Source organism: Eremothecium cymbalariae, chromosome 2 (genome assembly GCF_000235365.1).
Source record: "Eremothecium cymbalariae DBVPG#7215 chromosome 2, complete sequence".
In the NCBI taxonomy this organism is placed as follows: Eukaryota; Fungi; Ascomycota; class Saccharomycetes; order Saccharomycetales; family Saccharomycetaceae; genus Eremothecium; species Eremothecium cymbalariae.
The window spans coordinates 1,141,710-1,162,837 of NC_016450.1; the positions used below are offsets into that span (position 1 = coordinate 1,141,710).

At 38.5% G+C, this 21,128-nt stretch overlaps 11 protein-coding genes and 1 further gene across 11 annotated transcripts; 3 read left to right on the forward strand and 9 right to left on the reverse strand.

Moving 5' to 3' along the window:
- Positions 1 to 44: 44 nt before the first annotated feature.
- On the reverse strand, positions 45 to 2,435 carry ADE57 (bifunctional aminoimidazole ribotide synthase/glycinamide ribotide synthase; the record flags this gene model as incomplete). The annotated part of the gene is made up of 1 exon (XM_003645070.1): positions 45 to 2,435. The coding sequence occupies one exon, from the start codon at positions 2,433 to 2,435 to the stop codon at positions 45 to 47; it is 2,391 nt and encodes a 796-aa protein (XP_003645118.1).
- Positions 2,436 to 2,995: 560 nt separating this feature from the next.
- Positions 2,996 to 5,020, forward strand: MTO1 (tRNA modification protein MTO1; the record flags this gene model as incomplete). Its single annotated transcript, XM_003645071.1, has 1 exon — positions 2,996 to 5,020. The coding sequence occupies one exon, from the start codon at positions 2,996 to 2,998 to the stop codon at positions 5,018 to 5,020; it is 2,025 nt and encodes a 674-aa protein (XP_003645119.1).
- A 98-nt stretch (positions 5,021 to 5,118) lies between these two features.
- On the reverse strand, positions 5,119 to 6,075 carry CNN1 (centromere-binding protein CNN1; the record flags this gene model as incomplete). Its single annotated transcript, XM_003645072.1, has 1 exon — positions 5,119 to 6,075. One exon carries the CDS (start codon positions 6,073 to 6,075, stop codon positions 5,119 to 5,121), a length of 957 nt encoding a protein of 318 aa, XP_003645120.1.
- Positions 6,076 to 6,285: 210 nt separating this feature from the next.
- On the forward strand, positions 6,286 to 7,143 carry HAP2 (transcription activator HAP2; the record flags this gene model as incomplete). Its single annotated transcript, XM_003645073.1, has 1 exon — positions 6,286 to 7,143. One exon carries the CDS (start codon positions 6,286 to 6,288, stop codon positions 7,141 to 7,143), a length of 858 nt encoding a protein of 285 aa, XP_003645121.1.
- Positions 7,144 to 7,324: 181 nt separating this feature from the next.
- Positions 7,325 to 10,192, reverse strand: CSE1 (importin-alpha export receptor; the record flags this gene model as incomplete). The annotated part of the gene is made up of 1 exon (XM_003645074.1): positions 7,325 to 10,192. One exon carries the CDS (start codon positions 10,190 to 10,192, stop codon positions 7,325 to 7,327), a length of 2,868 nt encoding a protein of 955 aa, XP_003645122.1.
- Positions 10,193 to 10,351: 159 nt separating this feature from the next.
- On the reverse strand, positions 10,352 to 11,101 carry DOC1 (anaphase promoting complex subunit DOC1; the record flags this gene model as incomplete). Its single annotated transcript, XM_003645075.1, has 1 exon — positions 10,352 to 11,101. The coding sequence occupies one exon, from the start codon at positions 11,099 to 11,101 to the stop codon at positions 10,352 to 10,354; it is 750 nt and encodes a 249-aa protein (XP_003645123.1).
- Positions 11,102 to 11,327: 226 nt separating this feature from the next.
- Positions 11,328 to 12,215, reverse strand: BNA6 (nicotinate-nucleotide diphosphorylase (carboxylating); the record flags this gene model as incomplete). The annotated part of the gene is made up of 1 exon (XM_003645076.1): positions 11,328 to 12,215. One exon carries the CDS (start codon positions 12,213 to 12,215, stop codon positions 11,328 to 11,330), a length of 888 nt encoding a protein of 295 aa, XP_003645124.1.
- Positions 12,216 to 12,512: 297 nt separating this feature from the next.
- On the reverse strand, positions 12,513 to 13,729 carry Ecym_2593 (the record flags this gene model as incomplete).
- A 307-nt stretch (positions 13,730 to 14,036) lies between these two features.
- KAP114 (karyopherin KAP114) lies at positions 14,037 to 17,096 on the reverse strand (the record flags this gene model as incomplete). The annotated part of the gene is made up of 1 exon (XM_003645077.1): positions 14,037 to 17,096. One exon carries the CDS (start codon positions 17,094 to 17,096, stop codon positions 14,037 to 14,039), a length of 3,060 nt encoding a protein of 1,019 aa, XP_003645125.1.
- Positions 17,097 to 17,258: 162 nt separating this feature from the next.
- ANK1 (ankyrin repeat-containing protein ANK1) lies at positions 17,259 to 17,771 on the forward strand (the record flags this gene model as incomplete). The annotated part of the gene is made up of 1 exon (XM_003645078.1): positions 17,259 to 17,771. The coding sequence occupies one exon, from the start codon at positions 17,259 to 17,261 to the stop codon at positions 17,769 to 17,771; it is 513 nt and encodes a 170-aa protein (XP_003645126.1).
- Positions 17,772 to 17,873: 102 nt separating this feature from the next.
- Positions 17,874 to 19,037, reverse strand: TAD1 (tRNA-specific adenosine deaminase; the record flags this gene model as incomplete). Its single annotated transcript, XM_003645079.1, has 1 exon — positions 17,874 to 19,037. The coding sequence occupies one exon, from the start codon at positions 19,035 to 19,037 to the stop codon at positions 17,874 to 17,876; it is 1,164 nt and encodes a 387-aa protein (XP_003645127.1).
- Positions 19,038 to 19,188: 151 nt separating this feature from the next.
- RTF1 (RNA polymerase-associated protein) lies at positions 19,189 to 20,877 on the reverse strand (the record flags this gene model as incomplete). The annotated part of the gene is made up of 1 exon (XM_003645080.1): positions 19,189 to 20,877. One exon carries the CDS (start codon positions 20,875 to 20,877, stop codon positions 19,189 to 19,191), a length of 1,689 nt encoding a protein of 562 aa, XP_003645128.1.
- Between the last annotated feature and the right edge of the window lie 251 nt (positions 20,878 to 21,128).

A 21,128-nucleotide genomic window follows, 5' to 3' on the forward strand; every position in this document is an offset into this window, starting at 1 on the left:
AATGTACATGTGTATCAAAAATGGTTACTATGGTACCTATTGTGTTACATGGTCTGTAAGGAATTGAAGGTGTTTTCAACAATACAACCTGGGGCATCTTTAGGTCTTTCAGTCAAGTAACCGATTTCATAGACTGTTTCTCCAGCTTGTTGCAATAGTTGTTTAACTCTATCAACGTTTTCCTTTTTAACGATAGCAACCATTCCAATACCCATATTAAATGTTTTGAGGATATCTTCAACAGGCACATTACCAGCCTTAGAAAACCACTTAAAAACGGGAGGAACCGTCCAAGTTGAATTATCCACTATTGCTCGTAGGTGTTTTGGCAAAGCACGCGGAATATTCTCAACTAAACCACCACCAGTAATATGCGCCAAACCCAATAACAAATTCTCTTTAATTGGAGACATCAGTTGTTTAACATATATTCTCGTAGGGACTAAAACAGCCTGGCCTAAAGTTACATTATTGTCCCATGGACACGGTACATCCCACGATAAACCTTGATGTTCAATTATTTTCCTGACCAAGGAAAACCCATTGGAATGAATACCATCTGAGGCCAAACCAAGCAAAACATCACCAGTAGCCATGTCACATATTTTAGGTAAGACACTTCCCTTTTTCACAGCGCCAACTGCAGTACCATTGGTGTCATAATGACCGTCTGGATACATACCAGGCATTTCAGAAGTCTCACCTCCAACCAAGGCACAACCAGCTTGAATACAACCATCAGCAACACCAGAAACAAAATCAGCTGCAGTTTGAATATCCAAGTTTCCAGTGGCAAAGTAATCCAAGAAGAACAAAGGTTCTGCGCCCTGAACAACTAGATCGTTAACATTCATGGCGACCAGGTCGATACCAACAGTATTATGGATGTTGGTTTCTTGAGCAATCATCAATTTCGTACCCACACCATCAGTAGCAGCAACTAGCAAAGTGTCATTGATATCATAACCCGCGCGTTTTAAATCAAACAAACCGCCAAATCCACCGATATCGGCGTCGGTACCAGGTCTGCTGGTCGACTTTACCTTCTCTTTGATTGTTTCCACAAGAAGGTTTCCGTTATCAACAGAAACACCAGCATCAGCATAAGTAATGGATTTTGAAGACGCAATATTTTGTTCTTTAAAGGCTCGATGAGCTATATCTTTCCTGAAGTATCTATTATTGAATTGAATACAGTCAACCGCCTGATAGGCTTTATCCACAGCTCCCCTCAAAGTAGAGGCAACAGCGGAAGCAGCAATGACCCTGCCTCCTGCAGTCAATATTCTATCATTATCTAGTTTTGTACCAGCATGAAAGACATGAGAGCCTTGTGGCAAATTTTCAGTGTTAATTACAATTTCGTCACCTTTATTATAAGATTCAGGATAACCACCAGCTGCTAACACAACAGTTGTTGCAAATGTATTTTCATTGATACCGATCTTAACAGAATCCAACCTGTGTTGAGCAGCAGCTAAAAAGACCTCAGCAAGGTCTGTTTCATCAGATAATAGCAACAAGACAGATTGGGTTTCTGGATCACCAAACCTTACATTGTATTCCAAAACTTTAGGGCCGTCTTTCGTAATAATGATACCTGTAAACAAAACACCTACAAAAGGTAAACGGTCCTGTCTCATACCGTCAATAGATGGTTTGATAATTTGTTTATCAATCTGCTTTAACAATTCGGGAGTGCCCACTGGAGCTGGCGCATACGTACCCATACCACCGGTGTTCAAACCAATATCGTTCTCACCAATTCGCTTGTGGTCTTGAGCTGGCGGCATGTTGTAGTAGGAATAACCATCGGATAATGTCAATATAGAAATCTCGTCTCCTTCTAAAAACTCTTCAATAACTACGGAGTTGCCGGCATCTCCAAATTGCTTGTCGACCATAATAATCCGTAATGCCTCCTGTGCCTCCTCTTGCGTATCTGGAATCAAAACACCCTTTCCCGCAGCAATACCATCTGCTTTTAATACGACTTTGTAGTCCACATGTTCCAAATATAATCTGGCATCTTCGTACTTGTTAAAGTTAGCATAACGAGCAGTAGGTATATTATGTTTAGCCATGAAATCCTTAGAGAACACCTTTGAACCCTCAAATATAGACGCCTTACCCGAAGGTCCAAAAACAGGAATTCCCACGCTGTTGAATATTTCAGAAACGCCATCAACTAATGGTTGCTCTGGACCTGGTACAACAAGAGAAATATCCTTCTCCAACGCAAACTGTCTTAGAGCATCAAAATGCGACTTCGAAACACCCAAATCTGGAACATTGATGACCTTACCACCCATAATACTTGTGCCCCCATTACCTGGAGCAACATAGATTTTAGACACCGATGGTGATTGAGCTAGCTTCCATGTCAAAGCATGTTCTCTTCCGCCATTGCCTAAAAGCAGAATGTTTAACGACATTTGGATCAACTGATAATATTGTTCTATCGAAGTTATGACTATTATAAATTGCAAAATAGAACTTTGGTTAGGCGTCTCCCTAACCTTTTTATAAACCTTTTAACCAATTATAGCCTTCGAAAGATTATGTTCCCGCTTGAATAAGTATGGAATATCCAAGACCCATATAACTGTTATTTAAGATGAGGCCACTAATAATCAGAATACGCGCAATGAAGTCCCAGATGGCTACAATGGCTACAACTTGCCCTAGAAAGAGTCCCCCCGAACGATGGTGTGCTGGGAAAGAGTCAAAAATGTCATAAAAAATTGTCACAACTAAAAGTATACCAAATTTTTCTGCTAAAATATACGTTTTAAACCCTCTCGAACCGAGGTTAGGGAAAATATGTGAAAAGCTCGAGAAATGATAGCGCCGCACATATATACATTATACATTTATGTTACCCGGACTTAATATCTGAAAATCTTCGAGATGAGAATGACTTTATTATTCTTTGTCATGTACAGAATACATCAAGATGAGTAAGTTATAAACGCAGAATAAGTGTTGCTCCTAGATGATAACTATGGGATTATGGCGAAGAAATGTTGGAGAGTATCCATTATTTTTTAGAATATCCAGTGAAGTAGGAAAAAGAAAAATCTCTCTGAATTCAGAACTACGGGCAAGTTTGGATAGGATTCCAGATGTTGGTGTTGTAGTTATCGGCGGCGGACATGCAGGGTGTGAGGCATCTACAGCAGCAGCTCGAGCAGGAGCACCGACTATTCTTGTGACACCATTTGTTGATAAAGTTGGTACATGCTCTTGCAATCCTTCTATGGGAGGCGTTGGAAAGGGAACTTTACTTCGAGAGGTTGATGCACTAGATGGGGTTGCAGCAAAGATAACTGATCTAGCAGGTATTCAGTTCAAAATGTTGAATAAAAGCAGAGGAGCTGCTGTTTGGGGACCAAGAGCGCAGATTGATAGGAAGATTTATATGAAGGAGATGCAAGAGGTGCTGAATAACTACCCTAACTTATCTCTATTGGAGGGGAAGGTGAAGGACTTGATAATTGATAACCAAGAAGGCGATGCTAAAGATGTTTCATCAATAAAGGGTGTTATATTAGAAGATGGCCAAGTTCTGAAATCTTCAAAGGTTATAATTACCACTGGAACGTTCCTAGGCGGTGAAATTCATATAGGTTTGAAGAGCTTCCCAGCTGGAAGAATAGGCGAAAAACCAACATATGGTATTAGTGATACGTTAAAACGAGCAAATTTCAAACTGGGTAGACTGAAAACGGGCACACCTGCTAGGATCGATGGCAAAACTATAGAATTTTCAAATTTAGAAAAACAATATGGCGATGTACCCCCACATCCGATGAGTTACCTTAATGAAGACGTTGCGATTAAAGAGCAGAGACTTTGTTATGGTACTTTTACTACTAATGAAGTTCATGAATATATAAAAGCAAACTTGAATCATTCAATTCACATTAAAGAGACTGTAAAGGGACCACGCTACTGCCCGTCCATTGAAGCCAAAGTATTAAGGTTCGCTGATAAAAATTCTCATAGGATTTGGCTTGAACCAGAGGGACTAGATACTGATGTAATTTATCCAAATGGTATTTCAAATTCGATGCCAGAGGATGTTCAACTAGTCATGATGCGGATGATTCCAGGAATGGAGAACGTGAGGATCTTGCAACCAGCTTATGGTGTTGAATACGATTATATTGATCCAAGAGAACTTAAACAAACGTTGGAAACAAAACGTATTAGTGGTTTATATCTGGCTGGGCAGATAAATGGTACTACTGGGTATGAGGAAGCTTGTGCCCAAGGTGTTATTGCTGGAATTAACGCAGGGCTTGCGTTTTTGCAGAAGCCTCCTCTAAAGATAAGTCGCTCGGATGCGTATATCGGTGTTATGATTGATGACTTAATTACCAAAGGTGTCCAAGAGCCTTATAGAATGTTCACATCTAGATCTGAATTCCGTATTACTGTAAGGGCAGATAATGCAGATTTTAGGTTGACGGAAATTGGCCGTAAATCTGGCGTAGTTGGGGATCTAAGATGGCAAAAATACCTTTCAGATAAAGCTATTTATACTGAAGTCGAAGCCAAACTGAAGTCATATTACTCTAGTAGTCAGAAGTGGGATAAAATTATTGATTCCAAGGTTGGTGCAACTCACGTGAATTATAGTGCATGGAATATGTTCAAATTTAATTGCGTCACTCTAGCACGGTTAGCAGAGGTAGTTCCAGCCCTTAACATAGATATAAACGCAATACCGAGACATGTTCAGTTAAAGATAGATGTTGAAGCCAAATATTCGCCATATCTCAGAAAACAACAACAGTTTATAAAAGCTTTCCAAGCAGATGAGAATGTATTGCTACCCATAAATCTTGATTTTAATTTAATTCCATCTTTGAGTACTGAATGCAAGTTGCTGTTGAATACCGTCAGACCAGAAACTATTGGCCAGGCTAGGAGGATCCAGGGCATTACACCTGCATCATTGTTCGAACTGTACAAAGTGTCTAGGTCCAAGAAACGTGAGTCCAGGGGGCCGTAGATCTAATTCAAACCCAATACCCTATCCATACAAATAAATCTTGTAAATACATATAAATATAAAACCTAGCCAATGCATACATGTTTTTGAAGCACAAATTATTGATTACCAAAAAGTGCAATTTCTATAGAATTCAAAGCTTCTAATGGAAGATGCTGCTGGCATAACCGAAACAAGTCCTTGTTAGTTAATGTACCATGATATCTGAGATGGTGGTTTTCATAAATCTGAAGCAACATCGAACGATCCAGTACTGAAGAATGTCCTTCTTTAGTAAGATACTTTAGCTCTCTTGCAACAGATTCAAGAAGTGACAGTGATAGTTCTTGAAAAATCTTCAAAGATTCTCGTGGCAAACTGTAGTTCTCTTTATTAATTGTAGTTGCCACCAGGCCTTTCAATACTGCCATTGGTAGGGGCTGTACGCCTTCCCCATTCAAGTCGGATTTTGTTGACGTTGCATCGATACCTGTTTCATTCCTACTGTTACCCATACCGCCACTATAATTATCATCATCATCATCACCGTCTTCATCAGAATAAGAATAAGAAGAAATAGCATTTAGTTCCAAGTCATTTTCCACATCATAGATAGCCTGTTTACCAATATCAAGCAAGCCATGTTCAGAAGCTGAAGACCTCAAAGATAAACCAACCTTAGATTCTTCATTTTTATCGATAACTATTGGCGCAGAACTATTAAGCCGTCGTATTTTCCTCTCATTATACCCCCTCAGACTGGAAAATACATCTTGAGAAAGGTTCAAAACACGACTTTTGTCTCCATCAACAATTCCCTCCACTTCTAATCTATCATTCCCACTATCAGGCGCCTCATAAGTATCACTTAAATTCACTAAAACAGAACTCAACTCCTTCAGATAAGACTTCAATTGTTCAGGTTCCTTCGGCAATCTCTTCAGTTTAGTACGCTCATCGCTTCTCCAACCCGGAGTTGATTGAAGCACTACCTCCTCCTTCAACCTCTGTTTCTCCTCCGCATTCTGCCTCACAGGCGTCTTTTCACCGGTACTTGGCGGCTCTTGAATAGGCATATTGATTCCTCCTAAACCTACTTGCGTCCATTTATTCTCTTCAACATTGCTGTTGCACTTCTACTAATTCTCACGTGTACGCAGTCTGTATTTTAAGAAACAGCTTTTCTGACCAATAAGAATTCAGAACGAAGGTCCAACATAACCATTCATTAAGTGTTTAAAAAAGTGTGACAGTGGAATTATCCAAGTTCAATTAGTTCGAATCTTATGACTGGCTACGATTCTAGTAAGTCAAGGGTTGGCAATGGTGAAGCAGAAAGAGATTACCCACTCCTAGACACTGGATTGGTTAATTATTCTAATACCAACACATCAAATGCACAACATGAAGGCGATCAACAACGTAATAATAACCAACATGAGGAGAAACAGAACCAAGAACAAACTAGTTGTAGCCAAGCGCAGGTGGCTCAACGAGATTTAGTTTTAAAAGGCGGGGTGGAGCATAATACGGATAGTATATACTTGTATGATCAGCCGCAAGCCGTCCGTGTGACTATAGAAGAAACTCATGATGACGTATATTCTTCATCAAGTAGTGGGGGGGAAGCACAGGGACGCAGAGATATTGACCAAGAGGAGAGCCCGCAATCAAGGAATCAGTTTTTCGACTCTACAAATCTCGAATTTAATTCTGCTGAACAGGCTGCAATGGAGGGCGAATCTTCAGGAGCTGATCCTGCGGAGCAGCCATTTTATGTCAATGCCAAACAGTACTATAGAATATTAAAGCGGAGATATGCACGAGCAAAACTAGAGGAACACTTAAAGGTATCTCGAGAGCGCAGGCCTTATCTTCATGAATCTAGACATAAACATGCTATGAGGAGGCCACGAGGTCAGGGGGGTAGATTTTTGACTGCAGCTGAAATTGACGAACTCAAAAAACAAAAGGTATCGAGTACCGTTAAAAATAAAGTTGTCGAATCGAGTCTAAAGGAAGAGTGTCGATCATCAGTGTCCAAACAACAAGGATCTAAGCAGCATAAAGCTCCTGAAATTCAACCCCAGCATCCCAGGCATGTTAAAAGCAGTCCTGAAAAGTCGTACTACGCAGATCAGTAGTCATCTAATATTAGATCAAGAAGAGCCTAAAAACAAAAGGATATGTAACAACTGCATTTATTTCTAATATACATTATTAAAGTGAGTTTGTACATTTTTATGCAACTGTGTATACAGGGGTTTTACATATGAACCACAAGTCAGAGGTAACGGTCTCCGAAAATCTTTTTGAAGTTAAGGATTACGTACTCAAGGAAGACAAAGCTCTTCTGCCTTCTTCAGACAGTCCTTGTGTGACCTGATTGAGAAGAACAGGATGTAGTTTGCTGAATGCATTTTTGAGGTACATCTTAACTCCCTGGATAACGTCAACTTGAGGTAGTGGGTCGTAAGGTTTTTCTGCAATGGTTATCAATCTGCTGAAGCTGGAGCCGAATGTGGTGATCTCTTCTGATGCATCCATGTCGATATAGTCCGTTTTGGAGTCCACAAGGCTCTCAGAAACGGTTGTTTTTAGTATAACATCCAAAGTTGGGACAAGGAGCATCGAGTAGCTACCAGTATAAATATTTTCGGCAGTGACAGTGTTCAATGCACCAATGAATGCAATTTTACGGTCCAATAAGTTTCCGATGTTAGGAAGTGTAACAATTACGAAGTTTGTCCATACCTGTTTGAAAAGCTCTGGTTGAACTTCGTCAATAAAGCGTACTACAAAGTCTGAATCAAATTTGTTGGACAGTACACCTAAGAACACAATAAATTTTTTGACATATTTTTCAGTTCTGGATCCCTGTAGTCGCTGAAGCAATAAAACGGCAATTTGCTTCAGGTAATCCTGTAACTTGGAAAGCGGGATGTAAGTTATAATATACTCTAGTAGTTCAAACCCATGTGTATCGTACGCCTTGGAGGCGATAAGTCTTTGAAAAATACCTAATACTGGGATCAAATTAGGGTAAGCTGATGGATCATGCTTTATAATGTCCTTCAGTAATCTTGTCACAGCTGGTACACAACCTTTGAGATCCCAAACCGTAGGTGACAGCAAAGGTTGGTATAATTGCGCAATAGCTTCCGGAATGCCCATATTGGAAGGTAGTTGTTCTACACAATAAGCAATTATTTGGAACACATAAGGCATAAACTCCTGAATATCATCCGCTAATATATTCAAAAAAATAGGCATAATTGCTTCGATTATCGAGGCCAAGTTGTCATGATTAAACTTAATCACTACAGAAAGCGATTCAAATGTATAATGTGTAAACCGTGGATTTGATGGGTTTTTAGCGATTATGGTTATAATCTCAATTAACTGCTTTAGGATATTGGCAGCATAGGGTTTTATTGAATCTTCAGATGTTAAAAGGATTCGGTGTACTGCTTTCATCAAAAATTCATTTTCAGCCAATTTTTCAGGTGTAGAATTTTGTTTCATGATCAAAGAAAATAGGTTATCCAATAGTAATTGTGAACTATTATTCAAGTCATCCTTAGTAAATATGAATTTTGGCGAAGTATTAGATTCCCTAATTGATAAAATTCTTTCAATTGTTACAGCAGCATATGAATAAACAACATAATTTTCATCTTGTAGAAAACTGGCCATAACGGGGAGAATTTCCATCAATTGATTCTTGGTTAACTGATTTCTAAAAGTATAAATATATTTTATAGCATCGACCCTAAGAATAGGATGTGGCACTGGACCTGTCAAATCTGGAATAATTTCCTTGGTAAAAAATTGAACAACGTCTAGCATAATATTTGTGGAACCGACACCTGAACTAGTAACATTCCCGTTAATAGCCAAGGCTGTGTAAAGATAGACAGAAAGGTCCTTGTATTTCCAATTAACACTTGGATCAGCTCGATATTTCTCAAAAAAATTATTAATGTGAGATAACACGACATTAGTTGATAAAGATTCATTCTTCTCCTTTAATTCCTTGAGAAAGTCTGTGCATGCCCTTCTTCGGGTATCTGAATCGGAACCTTCTAAGTCTCTTCTAATATATTCGATTGGGTCATCCTCAAATAATTCATTATCTGAATCGCGCAAAGTCACGTTTGGCAAAATTATTTGCTCCGTAATATTATTCATCGCTGATTCATTGTTAAACAGATCAAAATATCTTGGAATTCGAGCAACTGCTGTCATAAACGATAAACATTTAGAAACCAAAATATCGTATTTTGCCTGAGGAGTCAAGGAAACTAACAAGTTCCATGTTGTTTCAATAAATTGACCAACCATCGGACCAAAGACATCTTCATAACGAGAAGTATACAACTGAACCAACTCAGCAATAGATGATTTTACCTTCACCAAAGAACTCGCCTCATCATCTTCATTCGCGTTTTCTAAGAGCGGATTATGATAAGCCAAGTATTTATGCATTATAGACATGCAAGTTTGCATGTTGTCCTCAAAAAATTCAGGGATATCCTGACAATTCAAATCGTAGCATAGTTTGACCAACACAAGTAGCACATCAAACAAGATGTTCAATTTGGCCTCGTTATTTTCATTCGCCGTAATATTTTCATCAACAGTCTTCAAAAGTTGCATGTATGGCCCTGCAAACTTGTCTAGCACCATTTTAATCTCCAGGAACAGCTCATCGGACCGAAATAATGGCCTCCACCTCTTAAAAATAGAGTGGGCAACGGTAAGAACTCCTTTGTTGGTTACCATATCATCAAGAGAAAGCTGGTTCACAAACTCTTCAAGTAGGTTTGTCCATTTATCAGGGAAATCAGAGTCTGCTATAATGGAAATAGATTCCCCAACTTGCGCCTGTAAATTACCAGGCAACTTAATCATCAATGGAAGAATCTCCTTCTTGACCAATTCAACATCGTTTTCCGAAAGTATATGGTCACCATTCTCGTTAACCCATTTGCGCTTTATGAAGTTCTTGAAGAACAAAGCTCCTGCCAATCTAGTAGAAGCTGGCAGATTAGTTGATGCGACAATATGAAGAAGCATTAAAGCAAAGCCGTCTTGATTCTCCAACGCCTTTAAACTATGCTCGGAAGACCTAGCAGTAGCAGCAACAACAGATTGAGCCAAATAATGTGATATAGTCTCTAAATCCGACATAGTTGGACAACTGAAACTAGTATTGGATGCTAATTAACCGTGGAACTTGTTTTTGGTATAGCTAAAACTCGTGTTGAAATTTTAAAGATCCAGATTTCAATATATCTCTACATACGAATGCTCACGTGACCCACTATTTGGCTGCAATTGAAACTCATATCATCGTATTCTGGACTGAGAGAGGAATTCTATGCTGTGAAAACCTTCAAACATTGCAGCATCAGCTATATTTACTAGGGATTCTCCTGGTCCAAACATACGGATTCCTCTTAGATGGGTGTCTTTACCATTTTCATGGTTAGTGACGACTTCGATGCGGAGAAACTGGCACTTAAGCAAGCCATCAGAAGGTCTATTATCTTCAAAGGTGAATTTAACCCAACCATTAACATTTCTGACTTCTAGTGTCTTGTAGTATGTGGCATCTGAAGGACTATGACCCGCGTAGAGACGTATAGTTTCTGAGGTATAAGACTCATCAATGAAAAGGGAGAAATACATGGCGAGTTGGATAATATCTACTCTCTTACTGAAAAAGACATCGATTGTATGGGGTTGAGACCCATCACTCTGCCAAAAAGTACCTGGGTTGTCGTCCAATGCATTTTCGATGGGATATCCAGCTTTGAAAGAGGAAGGCTTCCAATAGGCTAAGCTTGTAATATCAACGTAGCCTTGGTTTTCTAGCATTTGTAAACCTTGGGTATACTTCATCAGAAATAATTCAGAGTTGATATCCTCCTCGTGGTATTCGACGTTTAGGTCTGTAACATAGCGATGCCTATCTGGCGCGTTTGCCTGCGAGTCATCTAAAATCAACGGCCTGTCTTTATGGGGCTTATCCCTTGGTTCCGTTAAGTTTGGCACTGGAACAATGCTTTCTATCCTCTTAAGAATACTTTGGTTCATTAAAAGAAGGCTTTTTAATTCTTAATTCTATTAGATGGATGTATAATTGCAAGATAATTGAACGCTTGACCGCCGCCTGGTCAAGCTTGAGTTGAAATATGTGGACACAAAAATGTCATAAGATCAAAGTTTTAAGAGGCTTGACAATACAGGCGATCATGAATACATAAAGACACTGGTTTTTGAATAATTAGCGATAAAACTTGAGTTTCAGGTATTACATAGTTTAATGGTTAAGTTTGAGAGAGAAATCAAGGACACCTGTTCCTTGGTGAATACTACTTGTGCTGTAGATGTCAATATCATTACATAAATATTCAGGCAGATTGTCTATCTTGAGGCCTCCGCTGCATTCTAATAAGAACTGCTTTTTATCGGCCCATTTCTGCTTCAAACTTCTTGCAGTGGACCTTATACTAACACCACTAAAGTTATCTAGCATGATTATATCAGCGCCTGCTTGGATTGCCTCGTCGGCCTCAGCTTCAGATTGACATTCAACTTCAATTTTCACTGAAAACCCACAAACTTGTCTTGCATCCTGAACTGCATTAGTAATAGAACCAGTGGCCCATATGTGGTTATCTTTTAGCATAACCATCGACGACAAGTCATATCTATGCATATCACAGCCACCAACCAACATCGAGTACTTCTCTAATCTGCGAAGACCTGGTGTTGTCTTCCTGGTACCTGCTATGATGCCTTGGTAACCAGCTTTCCGTGCCAAAGTAATGATGTTATGAGAAGCAGTTGCAATTCCTGAACATCTACTCAATATATTTAAGGCGGTTCTCTCTGCCATTAACAAGTTTTTGGCTTCGCCTCTAACATCAGCTACAGGAAGCTTACCTTCTGAACTTTCAGATGGATCCAAGTATTCACCCTCCTCATACAACCAAGTATATGATAAACCACACTGATTAAAAACTTCTTCCAAAAATGGCACTCCAGCGAGAATTCCGGGCTGCTTGCAATATAACGTAGCATTCTTTTCATTGGAACCTACTACATAGCCTCCGAAATCAAATGCAGGGATGTCTTCTTGTAACCAATTGGTAATATCTTGTTTCCAGGCTCCGTTGGCTGGGATTAAATTTTTGAATTCCGGCATAACTTTTCTGTAATAACTTATTATTAGATTAGACTTCGTTAACCAGGTTATTCTGATTATCAGCACTTTTTTAACTAGATGCAATGCTCTTATATCGTAGAACGAGCTAATTCTAGACTCAGATGTAAGCGTACACGTGGCAGTTGATCACATGATAAAAAGTTTCACCTTTCCTAACGGTTCTCAGCTGGAATTTCAATGTTCACATATAAATAGGAATACCGGCTACCAAGGAGTTATTAAGGAGCGGAGCCGTTAAAAAGGGACCGCTAGAGTTTGTTTAAGGTCCGTGGAAAATCAATTACTGTGCTCGTTAAATATATTATTCACACAACTCAGCGAGGTATAAAATGCTGTGATATTCCTGATAGTCTCCCTAAAAGGAACACCCTCATCTAGACTTAGATCTGTAATTGATTGTGACTTTTTATCCTTTGAGTTTCTGAAGAATGTTTTAAACCAGCCCATTTTTTTAGGTGTAGGGGGTTCAGTATCAGCTGCAAAGAGGTTTCCCAATACCCTCCTCTCAGTTCTATATTCATCATGTGTGTTACTTGGTACATCATTTATGAACTGTAAGCAATTTAAAGTGATTTCGATCCCTATGACATAAGCAGGAAGGATACTCTCACACCAGTTATCACAAAATGATGCGATCTCCTTTTCTTCAATTCTTAGCAAGATTTTTGGGATTTTTATTCTTCTAGTTATTAATTTCACTAGCTCGTCTTCTACTATTGAGCTATAATCCACAATTAAAATACCATCCTGATTACCGGTTGTGTGAACGCAAATTGGCATACCCTCGTGTGATATAGTAGGATATAAATTTGGAGTCCCAATTAAATCGATAACTTTAATTGAAGCACTAATATCTGCAGCGCTTCTACATCTAACTGCAATGTTTGAAGGTAGGCCGCTGGCAACTTTAAGCGATATATCTGGGCTCTTAGAGTCTAGTAAAACCAAAGCAGGAATATCGGAGACAAAATTCATTAGGGTGTTGTCTAATATATTCATGCATATGGCCGTGTTTTCTGATAAAGTCCTCAGAATATCCCTTGTTCTGGCGATATTACCAAGTTGAGCTGGCACCTCGATATTCATAAGAAATTGAAGATGTTCCAGTGGCTTTGCTAGTGTGTTTAAATATGCATCGTTCAACTTGTCATTCTCGATGCGTTCCAGAAACTTTTTTTTTCGTATTGATCACACTTATTTGATATCAAGCTTAGCCATTTCGAGATGAATGGTAACTCAATAACTGGAACCTCTGGGGAAACCTTAACCACAACTAGAAACTTGGAAACGTTTGGGACATCTCTTTCTTGTCTTAATCCATTGAAGAATCTCCGCATTTTCGAATCTTTAGATTTAGTACATTCCTTATATTTGTCTACAATGTCTTGGATAGCTCGGCGGCTGTTTAAAATGTTGAGACTCTCCTTTTCACTCAATGGTGATAGATATCCTTTGACAATATCTGGATATAAATAACCTGATTCTACTTGCATTGGTTCCTTGCTGAGTTCTGAACTACAAAATTAGTATGTTGTATTGAATCGGGTTAGTTATAAAACTGTCACATACTTATTGCATTCCGTAACGATGTTCGCCGTGAAAGCCAAGTTCCGCTATCCAACAACTGGACACTGGATATGCTTTGTGTCCTCGAATCTAATGTATTCATGTCGTTATCCTTTGTCATATTACTTTTAAGGAATATCTGAATAGTATCAGGTAGACATGAATCTTGCCTTTTTTTAACGTGTCTTGAAGAAAATAAACAGAAAATAAAAGTTACGAATTACAATATAATATCTAGACTATATAAATTGACAAACACCTCTTCTCCTGCTCATTCAAACGGGTATATATGTCTTTAAAGCCACTTATATCTTTTATAACAGCTTCTTTAAAGAACTGAGATAGCAACTCTGATGTGGTTTCCTGAATATTGTTCATGATTAGTAAATCGTCGTCATCATCATCAATATCGCTACCTTCAATATATTCTTGCAGTTTTTCATATTCCAATACATCATCGATATCTTCCCAATCGTCATCATGATCAGCATTACCAGAATTACTCTTATTGTCCTGATTGGTCTTTGTTAATTTTTCTGACTGAGATGACATATACTTATCAGGATCAGGTTGATTATATTGGAACATCAACTCAGTCACCATTAGTTTGATAATTTTTTCATAAGCCGAAATGCGAGTATACTTATCTGGCAGGCTTTTTGCCATAGATCTTGTAATGATTAAATCACCATCGTAAGGTATAAGGTCACCATTGACAAGGATGTTTGCAACTCTTGAGTCATTCAAGAAGAATAGTTTTGATAAGGCAACGATATTTTCCTTTATCTTCTTCTCGCCTCTAATAATTTCAAATGAATCAAGCCACTTTGGTATGATTAATTGTAAAGCTGAATGGCCATCTGAATCCAAAATTAAGGAAGATAAAAAGTCAACTGTTTGTTTTACATCGACTGATGTCAAATGACAGAATACCAAAATCAAGTTCTCCACTGTGTGTATATTGTTCACTTGCACAAGCCTTCTTGCCGCAGCCTCCAAAAGTTTTGGCATTATGTCCTGAATTTGATCTGCAAATTTGGTTAAAACGGATAATAATAAAGAGCCAACTTTGCTGGAAGCTGAATATGATGTATCCGATGCTAATAGCCTTTCTAGTATCATTATAGCTGTTTGTAGGTGAGAAGATATATCATCTTTTTTCGAGTTAGCTAATAAAAATGCAAAAGCTTCAGTGGAAAGTTGTAACAACTCGTCATCTTCAGAGCTCATAATTAGGGACGTTAATGGTTCAAAAACATATTCAACTACTGACTGCGGTAGAAAACCGTCACTTGGGTTCTTCTTTAAGAACACAGTTAGAAGCTCTAAGGAAAGAGATACTAGTGGTGTGTATGCAAAACCATGAGTACCATCAGCTCTCAATACAGAGACAAACGACGGAATACATAACTCCGCGTAATAAATATAATCGTCGCTTCTTACCTTTTGGAGCAATGAACTCAGACAATCTTGTGCCTCAACAACCACTTGGACACTGTATGGATCTGAAGTAGACAACTTTAAGACAAACTCCAATTCAGAAGCTTTGAGGCTTTTGTTAGTACTTTCAGGATTGGAAGCTATAACACCTGATAAAACTTCTAGCAAGAAACCAGGTGTATCATCATCGACTTCCGCATAGATATCGTTGATGATATCTAATACTTGTCTTTCTAACTTCTCGCAATCTTCAACACCTAAAACAGAACCGAGGGCAACAAAAGACGAATAACATTTGTAAGATATCAATGATCCTGCCTTCATTGTGCTGTTTGGCGAGGAAGATGCAATCGTTAAAGTTTTGAAGATAAATTCTTTCACAATTAGCTTAATATTCTCAAGTTTACAAACAAATTTTTCCAATATCTTTGCAATAGTTATTGAAAGTCTTGACCAAACCAAACAATGGATATTTTGTGATTCCAAAATATTCTGCAATCTGAGAAGTAACTCCACCAATCCCTGAGAATTAACTTCAAACTCCTCAGTATTCCCTTGGCAACTTTGGAGAAGGTACAACATGGACTCCTGCTTCTCCCAATCTAAGTGCATAACAGAACCTGCTTGTTCCAGTAAGGTCTGAAATATATTTCTATAATTTGTCCCAATCATATCACTAAGAAATTGAAACACTTCATCTCGAATTGTGTATACCCCGGAAACACCTGTTTCCTTACTCACAAATGAATTTAAGTCGTTTGTCAAATCATCCGCTTGGTGCATAGGTAAGGAACAAAGTTGTACTAGTGACTCTAATAAATTATTAACTTCTGGCCCCTCTAACTCACACTCATGTAAAGAGGACAAAAAGCCAATAATATTGATAGCGCTTTCATCAACGGATTGCAAAAGAGCTTCATCAACTGATGCTAAAATTTGAGAATAATATTTGCCCAGCGTGTCTAGATCCTTTAGAGCAACAGTTTTGAAGGAACCCTTTAAATCATCAGGGAATAATTTCTTAGGGAATTGGGTTTTCAATAATGTCAAATTCTCATAGGTGTGAGCCTTTAGGTCGAGAAGTTCATTTGAAGGATCAGCTAAATTATGATTGCCAAGTAATTGTAGGAAAATATGTAAGGTCTCATTCACATGTTGAGCAATCTGGGATCTGTTCTCATCAGATTCGAGTGCATGAGGGGACAACAATTGCAGCAAACAGGAGTGGTACAATTTCATCGCTGCATCCTTTATGCCAAAGGACGAAGAAGTGTTGGATAGTAAACTAAATACAATTTGTACAGTCTTCCAACCGATTCCACCCTGAAAGAACATTTCCTCAGAGACAACATCATCAAATATCTCATGCAAGAGAGATAAAGCATTGGCAGAATAATCATAAGTAATAGCATCATATACAGTGTCTAACAATGAGGGCCACTCGTCAGGAAAGTCAACAGCTGCAATTTGTACAATGCAGTATGAACTAGCACTCACAATCTTCGAATTTTGAGAATCACCTAAAACCAATTTCAGCAAGTTTTCCCTGACAACCTCTTTGGCCCCCTCATTGACACCAGGTGGCCCGCAATACGATTCAAAACCGGCATTCCAATACATTGTGATTAGCTTTCTAATTGACACCAAGCAAAATTGTTTAGAGGCTACTTCAGCCGACGGATCAGATGCGATATTAATCAGCGATACAAACACAGATCCAGGATCACTAGAACATAGGCTCAATAATGCCGTCTCTGCTGATTCTCTCTGATCCTTCACAGGACTTTGCGCATGTAAAATCAATTCGCTAAGGTCCATTTTTGTAGTCAACCACCTGCTAGTTGTGTCCTTCATGTTTTTAGAATAAAAGTCGTGTACCTTTTTAAATAAACTTTTTTAGTGGGATGAACCGTTATGATCAATATAGGGACATTACATTCAACTGAAATAGCTACCGGAGAGCATTACAGATATACTTAAGGAGGGTTGCTGTAGAATACATTTGGAGGTGTAGATATGGATGAAATTGAAGGTGCTACTTACGGTGAGCAATTATTAGATGCCTCTAGAAGGAACAACGTGGATTTACTGGAATTTATTCTGGAACAAGATTCGAATATAGTTGCAAAATTGATAAATGATACCAAAGATCCATTTGGAAACACATGCTTACATATGTGCTGTAAATACGGGTCTTGGGATGTTCTAGATACTATTCTAGATGTTGATTGCCCCATTGAAATAGATCCCCAAAATGTTGAAGGAGACACGCCGTTACACACTGTTGTTAAATATTCGGAAGAGGAACCTGAACATGGAACTTTCATTGCAAGTAATCTAATCCAGGTGGGAGCAGACCCAAGAATAAAGAATAATAGCGGTCGGAAACCGATCGAATTAATCCACAATGACAAGTTTACCGACTTGATTGACTTACTGCAAAGTGCAGAGCTTGCAGCTGACAATAAAGGTACAGCAATTAATGAGAATGAAGCTGAAGTCATTGACGATAGCCCAGAAGATGGATAGGCTAAGTTTATAAAATTCAAGAGATTATATATTCCTGATCTAAATATCTACAAGTAAAATATATTGCGGAGATGGGAAAGATTATCTGTGATGCTGGCTTTATCAGAAGCAGTCGTCGGCTGACGTAGGAATCCAACCATCGGATGAGAGGTGTAAGCGTACTTGTTCTTTTAGTTGATTCCTGGAAGTTTGCTTGCTCTTGAAGTCTAGATAGCTGTTCGAGTTCACATAATATCCAAGCTGTGTAAATAGCGTCCAGAAGGAGGATCGACTCAAAATCGATTCACAATTCTTTCTCAAAGGTCTAGTTGCTTTCACATAAAAGCCATTCAGCACTCCATTAAGGATACCCTCTTCAATATCCATCTCCATTGGTTTAATATTGATATATACTCCAGATATTGGACATGGTGTTTGGCTTTCCTCCTCTTTATCACCATTAAACTTCTTCGAACAAAATATCATTTCAATACTATGCACTTCATTTAACCCCAATAATCTATAGTGAAAGTTCCTCAAACATCCATCAGAAGCCTTTTCCCTGTGATGTTGTGGTAGCACAAGATAACTTAAAAATACAGGGGTTTCTAGTAGCTTCCAGTTCGTACTATTGAGTATAGATATGACCTGCTTTGATGCTAACTTATCGGAACAAGATTTCGATAAAGTAATTTTAGAATCAGGACGTCCTGGTTTAGTCCTAGTGACACCTTTGCAGTCATAATTAAAACGACCTCTAAGAGTAGTTCTTATCCCTGGGTTTATGTATTGGCAACAATCATCAAATGAGAATTGCATGTAATTCGTATCATCTTCTCCCAAAATATCCATACTACAATCACCGCAGGGTGGTCTTGATATGTATAATGCTATTTTCCACCGCTTTCGCATCCTATAAGGGTGCGTTGTGTTACACCGTTCAACTAAATCGCATGTCTCCGTCGGATTGGCAGCCAACAATGCCATTTGCTTCAAAAGCACTACATTAAACGCCCTCAAAGCCAAGATCTCTGCATGAGAATCATGTAGCATTCTTCCATGGCTGCGTTCCAGTTCTTCATTAGGAAGAGCTTTCACACCTGTAGCTACAGATATTAAACGCAATTCATTTGTGTTTTCGTCAATGGCAACAATACCAGCCAAAACAGTCCATTCCTTGATCCCATTTGATTTAATACTTGGCTTATTACTTATTTTCAATGAATCATATTGCTTTATAACCAATTCACTAACTCCCTCAGCTAATAACCTCGTATTATTGCACATTAACAGTCGAACAATGTTGCGAATAGACTTATGTCGCAGTGTAGTGAAAAGTTTTGAATACAAAATAATCCCGACAAACTATCAAATTTCTAATATATATACAAATAACATAAACAAGACAATAAACATTCTAATAGTATACTTTCATTGCTCAAAACCCAAGCTCTATTTTAAATGGAATGCTGCTCACTATTTCTTCTAAACCTCCTAAACGTCTAAACTTTGCCAGCAGTAGCTGTCTTTCTTTGTTTTCTTGGGTCTCTTTATCTTGCTCTTGATGTTTTTGTTTGGCTAATTCCATTGCCTTCTCATTTTCTTCCTGTTGGATTTCTTGATAATATATCTTGGTCCTAGTCTTCAATCTACTAAATGGGTCACTCTTTGCATCAACGTTACTAGAATCTTCTTTCCTCACATTCTCCGCTAGTCTGATCTTATCCATATTTACTTTCCGGTTTTTGGAAGTTAGAGCGCCTAATTTTCGAATGCCAGTCTGATCATTTTCATGATGTTTCTCATAAGAAGACATTCTCTTTTCAAGGTTCTTCAACTGTGCGGCATATTTGGCAACAGCACTTTCATTATTGGTGTCCTTTGCATACTGAAGCTTATCTTTCAACACAGACTTTTCCAATACAGCGTTAGTACCTGTTAGCTTCTTATTAAAAACCATCCTGTTACGGACAATCTGATCGGTCAATTTCATTGTCATGGGTTGAGACACGAAGTTAAACAACTCCTTAGCCTTATTGTTTAATGTGTATAGCGAAGGCTTATTCATGTCATATTTAGCCATTTGGTTCAAATATCTTTCAAATTCAGGTTGAGTTATAGGTCCATCACTAAAATAATTCATCTGAAAGACTTTCCGATCCTTACCTTGCGTAACTCCAAAGTACTGATTGGTAAAAAATTTGCCCATACTGTATGGCTTTTGTAAAAACACTCTCTCGATTTTAACCATTCGATACATAGGTAAGCCAGTATGTTTGTCTAGACCAATATTGACCCTTCCGTAGCAGGCTTGAACACGCTCAGCAAAATCAGGATAAAAACAAAACTTGGCCACAAATGAACGACCAATTTTAACTTTGTTGAAATCCTCAAGCTCCGCATCTCGGTCCAAGTCTTCTTCAGCCCACTTAACTTCATTATCATGATCTGAAAAGCCATCCTTGTGGCCATGATGCGGATCGTAATCATCATTATCAGATTCTGCATAATTATCAGACTGGTCGGATTCATCTTCTTCAGACTCACTATAGTCATAATTACCACTTTTCTTTGCCCTCTGTTTCCGCAATTCAGATAACTTAGAGGTCCTCAGTTCTGAATGACCAGTAGTACGTGTAGAACGTCCAGATGAACGTTTTGTACTATCCTTCTGCAACTGTCTTTGCTGTTGCTGCGCCCTAATGCTCTTCGCACGCTGCCTTAAAACTTTTCGTTCTTGATATTTCTGCATCTCTTGAGATCTTTCAAACAACAACGTTTCACGTTCCATTTCGGGCATATCCTGAATCCGGTTCCGATCTTCCTCATCTTTATACTTCCCTTCCAATGGGTATGGATTTCTCTCTTCCTGCTCGTCCCCACTCCCATCATCATTCCCCTCAAAATCGTATTGAGTACCAGGATTATAGTCATCTTCACCCTCTGAATCTTCAACATCATTATCTTCATCGTCATTGCTGTCATCTTCGTCATCATCATCCATTAACATCCTCTTCTTCGATCCAGCAATATCATTTTTAGATCTTTTCTTGGACGATACCATAACATCTTCATCCCCATCATCACCTTCAGCTAAAGCTAATAAGTCCTCATCCAAGTCAGACATTTTCCAGCCTTTCCTAAATAGATAATTCGCTGTTTACTATTTTACTTCTACTTTATTATACTTTGTTCATATGATCATTTGCCACTTTTGGAAGAACTATCTCAACCAACATCAAATTGTCACATGATCCATAATGTGAGCTTCTTTAGAAATGGGTTTAATCGGAAACTTCAACATCAGTTTATAGAAGAATAACTGCAACAGAAGCAAAATATAGTGGTTAGTTCAGTCTAAATATCGGTAGGGATTTC